This window comes from Dreissena polymorpha, chromosome 2 (genome assembly GCF_020536995.1).
Source record: "Dreissena polymorpha isolate Duluth1 chromosome 2, UMN_Dpol_1.0, whole genome shotgun sequence".
Lineage (NCBI taxonomy): Eukaryota > Metazoa > Mollusca > Bivalvia > Myida > Dreissenidae > Dreissena > Dreissena polymorpha.
In genome coordinates this window covers 61681251-61687250 of record NC_068356.1, presented here as the reverse complement: position 1 = coordinate 61687250, position 6000 = coordinate 61681251, and the positions used below count along the sequence as shown (strand labels likewise).

The 6000-nt window shown below is 34.4% G+C and overlaps 1 protein-coding gene across 2 annotated transcripts in view; it reads right to left on the bottom strand.

Moving 5' to 3' along the window:
• Window positions 1-2164: 2164 nt before the first annotated feature.
• Window positions 2165-6000, bottom strand: part of LOC127867259 (cyclin-dependent kinase-like 2) — a 70447-nt gene continuing 66611 nt past the window's right edge. Inside the window, exons 12-13 of one of the 2 annotated variants that reach the window (XM_052408284.1) lie at window positions 3456-3559; window positions 2165-3039 (exon numbers count right to left, since the gene is read on the bottom strand). In XM_052408284.1, the coding sequence (XP_052264244.1) occupies window positions 2791-3039; window positions 3456-3559 (353 nt within the window). In that variant the 3' untranslated portion in view covers window positions 2165-2790. The remainder of the gene's footprint in view (window positions 3040-3455; window positions 3560-6000) is intronic. The other variant, XM_052408285.1, reaches the window with a different exon arrangement.

Genomic DNA, 6000 nt, shown 5'->3' with positions numbered 1-6000 from the left:
TTTAAAACAGCCAACACACGCCATATCAAAGACAATAAATGCAATTTAAAACAGAGGATGTGTTATCAACACCTTATTGAAATACCTAGTTTATTTGCATTGCATTTGTAAGAAAAAAATTAATATATTCACTTTTATTCCATTGTTTGTGTTCCATTAGATTTACTAGTTACTTGACTTTATTTTATCAATGTAAAATTCATTGACACATTATTTTCTGATATACTTTTAACTTGCTGCAGAGGTTTTAATGCAAACATTAAACATACATACCTGGTCCCTTTTTTTATATCAAACATGTGCAAATATTATAATTCAAATGATAATGTTGTTTATGAATAAACTCCTCACAGATTTTGAATGCAACACATTATTGATAATTCAACACCACAACCTTATAGGTAATTTAAAAATGAAATTCATGAATTTATGTCTCCACGTTATTGTCATTTATTGAATTACCAAACAAGAGAGCCTGAAAGGCCCAAAGTCGCTGACCTGAGATAACAAGATATTATTGGGACAAATCTTCTGACCAAGTTTCATGAAGATAGGAAAATAAATGTGACCTCTGGAGTGTTTACAAGGTTTTACTACAGCCATATAAGGAAAAATGCCCCGCCCCCTGGCAGCCATGTTTTTCAATCAACCGGCATCATTTTTTAACTCTTTCAAGATATTATCGGGATGAATCTTCTGACAAAGTTTCATGAAGATCGGACAGTAAATGTGGCCTCTAGAGTGTTAACAAGATTTTACTAAAGCCATAAAAGGAAAAAAGCCCCACCCCTTGGAAGCCATGTTTTTCAAGCAAACATAATTATTTTCAAACTCATCTAAGATATCATTGAGACCAATCTTCTGACCAAATTTCATGAAGATTTGACAATGAATGTGGCCTCTAGAGTGTCACTTGGTTTTACTATAGCCATATAAAGCCATATAAGGAAAAATGCTCTGCCCCTGGTGGCCATGTTTTTAAAGCAATCAAAACCATTTTCGAACTCATCCATGATATCATTAGGACAAATCTTCTGACCAAGTTTCATGATGATCGGAAAATAAATGTGACCTCTAGAGTGTTAACAAGGTTTTACTATAGCCATATAAAGAAAAATGCCCCGCCCCCGTGGTGGCCGGGTTTTTCAACCAACCGGCATCATTTTTTAACTTTTACAAGATATTATTGGGATGAATCTTCTAACCAAGTTTCATGAAGATCGGACTATAAATGTGGCCTCTAGAGTGTAAACAAGATTTACTATAGCTATATATAGCCATATAAGGAAAAATGCCCCACCCCTTGGCATCCATGTTACAAGCAAAAGTAACCATTTTCAAACTCATCCTAGTTATCAATAAGACAAATCTTCTCACTATATTTCTTTAAGATTGGACTATAAATGTCGCCTCTAGAGTGCTAACAAGGTTTTGCAAAAGCCATAAATAGCCTTATAGGGAAAAATGCTCAGCCCCCTGGTGGCCACGTTTTTAAAGAAACCAAAACCATTTTCGAACTCGTTCAAGATATCATTTGGACAAATCTTCTGACCAAGTTTCATGAAGATCAGAGAAATTCATGTGGCCTCTAGAGTGTCAACAAGCTTTTACTATAGCCATTTAAGGAAAAATGCCCTGCCCCTTGGCAGCCATGTTTTTCAACCAAAGGCCATCATTTTTTAACTCGTCCAAGATATTATTGGGATGAATCTTCTGACCAAGTTTCATGAAGATTGGACAATAAATGTGGCCTCTAGAGTGTTAACAAGATTTTACAATAGCCATATAAGGAAAAATGCCCCGTCCTTTGGCAGCCATGTTTTTCAAGCAAAGGTTACCATTTTCAAACCCGTCCAAGATATCATTGGGAAAAATCTTCTGACCAAGTTTCATGAAGATCGGAAAATAAATGTGGCCTCTAGAGTGTTAACAAGGTTTCATTGTTATAGACATACATGTATAAGGAAAAATGCCCCGCCCCCTGGCGGCCATGTTTTTCAACCAAATGGCATCATTTTCAAACTCGTCAAAGATATTATTGGGATTAATCTTCTGACCAAGTTTCATGATGATTGAACAATAAATGTGGCCCCTAGAGTGTTAACAATATTATACTATAGCCATAATATATAGCAATATAAGGAAAAATGCCCCGCCCCTTGGCAGCCATGTTTTTCAAGCAAAGGTTACCATTTTTGAACTCATCCAAGATATCATTGGGACAAATCCTCTGAGCAAGTTTCATGAAGATCAGAAAATACATGTGGTCTCTACAGTGTTAACAAGGTTTTACTATAGCCATATAAGGAAAAATGCCCCACCCCCTGGCAGCCATGTTTTTCAACCAACCGGCATCATTTTCGAACTTGTCCAAGATATTATTGGGATGAATCTTCTGACCAAGTTTCATTAAGATCAGACAATAAATGTGGCCTCTAGAGTGTTAAGAAGATTTTACTATAGCCATATATAGCTATATAAGGAAAAATTCCTCGCCCCTTGGCAGCCATGTTTTCCAAGCAAACATAACCAGTTTTTCGAACTAATCCAAGATATCATTGAGAACAATTTTCTGACCAAATTTCAAGAAGATTGGACAATAAATGTGGCCTCTAGAGAGTTAACAAGGCAAGTGTTGACGGATCAAGACTTACGACCCACAAAAGGCAACACAAAAGCTCACTATGGGCACGTTGTGCTCAGGTGAGCTAAAAATGTAATGACGACAAATATAAATGATTCTGCAGAAAATTGCATAGCTATTTTTGAATATGTAGGATTTTCCAGAAATTACACAACAAAACCTTTCAATTTGTAATTTAGATCAATGTTCTGAGCTAAAACAGACATGATCTTTATAATGAAAAAGTAGCTTTCATACAGAAACAGTAAGAGAGCAGATACACTAACAGATACCGACACGATGCGCCATGACCGCACAATACGACAACGTGCCATACTTACAGACATACGTACGAATACGGTAATACTTACTGTAAGAAAACCACGAGATTTGTGTAGTGTGGGTAAAGTTCGGGACTGGGAAAACAAATTAATGGATAACTGATGTATTTTTTTTGGTCTAAAATATCCAGGCGTACACATATTTGGTGAAAAAATACCCACACAATTGTGACAATGGGAAAATTTACAAGGATTGGAAAACATAGTTAATAATCTATTTTGAAACGAATTTTCAAATTAATATTATTTTTAAGTAGTTTTTACACGTTTATTTTTGCACTTTATTCTCTTGGTCTACTTTCATCTTCATGATAATAAGTTTATATCCAAATCCTTGCAACATAATTGTAGACTAAAAGGCACGAAACAGATTTGGAAACAAGCTTTCTTCTTCTTGATTCGAACATAAAATATTTTGTTCAAAAATAGATCGAACATCAACAAGCACAAAAACACAGCAACTGCCCACACGGCCCACAATGCCCACCTACCTGGCTACTACTGGGGAAGGGGTCAATGTTTGTTATATGGGGTATGGTGGCCACGTTTGACCTTGACACGGTCTGCGTCTTGCTCTTGGTTTTTGCCATGGATGCTGCAAACGGAGCGAGGTTAGTAGATATAGAGCTATTCGGTGCGAGTTAGTAAGAATCTTGGGTGGTATACATGAAACTTTTTGAGTGATTCCTTTAAAATGATCACTTAAGTGTTAAGATAGTAACTTAAGTGGTAATATTTTAATATAAGTGTAAATATTGTCAATTAAATTTAAATAGGTTGTAAGTTGTAAACAAATACAGTAATCTGTACTTTTTATACACTAGCTTACAGGGGCCTTTTCACAGATTTTGACATGTTTTGAAGCTTGTCATTAAATGCTTTATATTGATAAATGTAAACATTAAATTTTAAAAGCTCCAGTAAAAAATCAAAAATAAAATTTTAAAAAGGAAAAAAAAAGTAGCCTGCAGCAGGGCTCGAACCAGTGACCCCCGGAATCCTGAAGTAAAAACACATTAGCCAACTGAGCTATCCTTCCAAGCATACAAAAGATGCGTATTTTATACGTTATATACGCAATCTTCGTAATTTCACGATTTCAAACGACAACAACAGAACTCTCCAAATTATTCAATCGTTTCCCGTTGCAACGCTCTATAATGTTTAGGTTTTTAAATCGTCAAAAGATGCATATAACGGCTATATTAGACCATGGCAAATGTTCAGTAATACTTTTTCCTCAAAAATATCATAACTAAACTGAAAATTTGCAAATTTGAAACAACTTTTTTCAATTTTGTCAATTTACCAATACGTGAAAAGATCCCTTTAAACGTTGTGGGTTTTTCCCCCGGAAATATTTACATTTTTATACTGACATCAACTTAAAGAATGGAGTCTTGAAATATTTGTTTTTTCAAAAGGGTCATACAGTATAGGAAATGTCCAGAATGCCAGTCAATGTCACGAATCCATATACGTTTAGAAGCTTTTTATATACCACCCATGTCTTCAAAAACTAAAAGGATCTACAGCTAAAACATTTTTGTTTGCTCATACAGTTTTACGAAAAATCACTTAGATTGCAAGTAATAAACACCATAAAAAAATCACAGAATAACAGTGGAGATTTCCATTTTAAGTTTGATTGAAGATAATATAATTAAGCCGCTAAGACAAAAATAGAACAGAACAAGCAAGATTGTTTCAAACTGCTTGATATTTCGGCTTAAAAAACTAATTATTTCCCATATGAAATTCAGACAGAAGTGTACAGTGTGCACAAAGAAATGTCTGATAAACAGGTACAAAACAAAATGTATTACAATTGTTTTAAATTTCTTAAACATTTTCTAAAAGACTTTGGGTTCAAGAAACAGAACATTAAACCATATAAACTTGAAGATGACAATTTTTCATTTGATGCACAGATTAAGGAATATAAAAAAAGGTGAAAACATAGTTCCAAAGGTTGTACACAATTCTAAAATTGACCATTTTGATTTTTTTTTATTCTGTATTACATGAACATTATGATAGTGTTAAAGTGCTTGCCTGAGTTCACAGACAACAATTGTTGGAGACTTGACCTGGTGATCTTATTTCTAACCCTACTTAATTAAGATTCAAACATAGCCTTTTTTTCAGGATAAACAATCTGATACAGTTTCATATAAAGAAATGAATGTGGCCTCTACAATGGTACAATTTTACAATATCTGACCTGGGAAGTAGTTTCAATAAGTGCATTATCCATTTTCATATTAAGCCTAGATTTTGTCCAGATTCTTACTAAGTTTTATCAAGATTGATTTATATTTTTTGTCCCTAGAGTGGTAGGAGTTTGTTAAAAGGTTTTATCTATTGACCTATCTTCCAGACACACACACACATTCTTACTAAGTTTCATCAAGATTGAGTCATTAATGTTGGGTATAGAGTGGTCACAATGTTTTTCATATATTTGACCTAGTTTTTGAAGCACTTGACCCAGATTTGAATTCATTCTATATTTTGTCAAGATAATATGCAGACCATGTTTCATCCTGCCATAAGATTGAGTCATAAATAAATGTGGCCTCTAGAATGGCTTTTGACCCAGTGACCTAGTTTTTTGATATGCATGGCCCAGATTCAAATTTAGACCAGATATTGCAAAGATAATCATTGAATAATAAATGTTGCTTCTATAGTGGTAACAACTTTTTTTAAGATTTGACCTGTTTGCCTAATTTTGACGCACATTACCCCGATTTGTACACATGCAAAGATCAAGTCAAACATTCAGATCATATTTCATTAAGATTTAGTTATGAAAGTGGTCCTGGAGTGGTAACTAGTTTTAGTTTTGACCTGTTGACCTTGATTTTGGACACACATGACCCAGATTAGAACTTAGTCTAGATATTGTCCAGATAAACATACTCAGGAATGTTCATCAAGATTAGATGAAAAAGGTGGCTTCTTGAGCAATAATGAACTACAAGTTTACATCACACACAGCCTAGCCAACAGATGCTGGACCAGTTTTTTTCC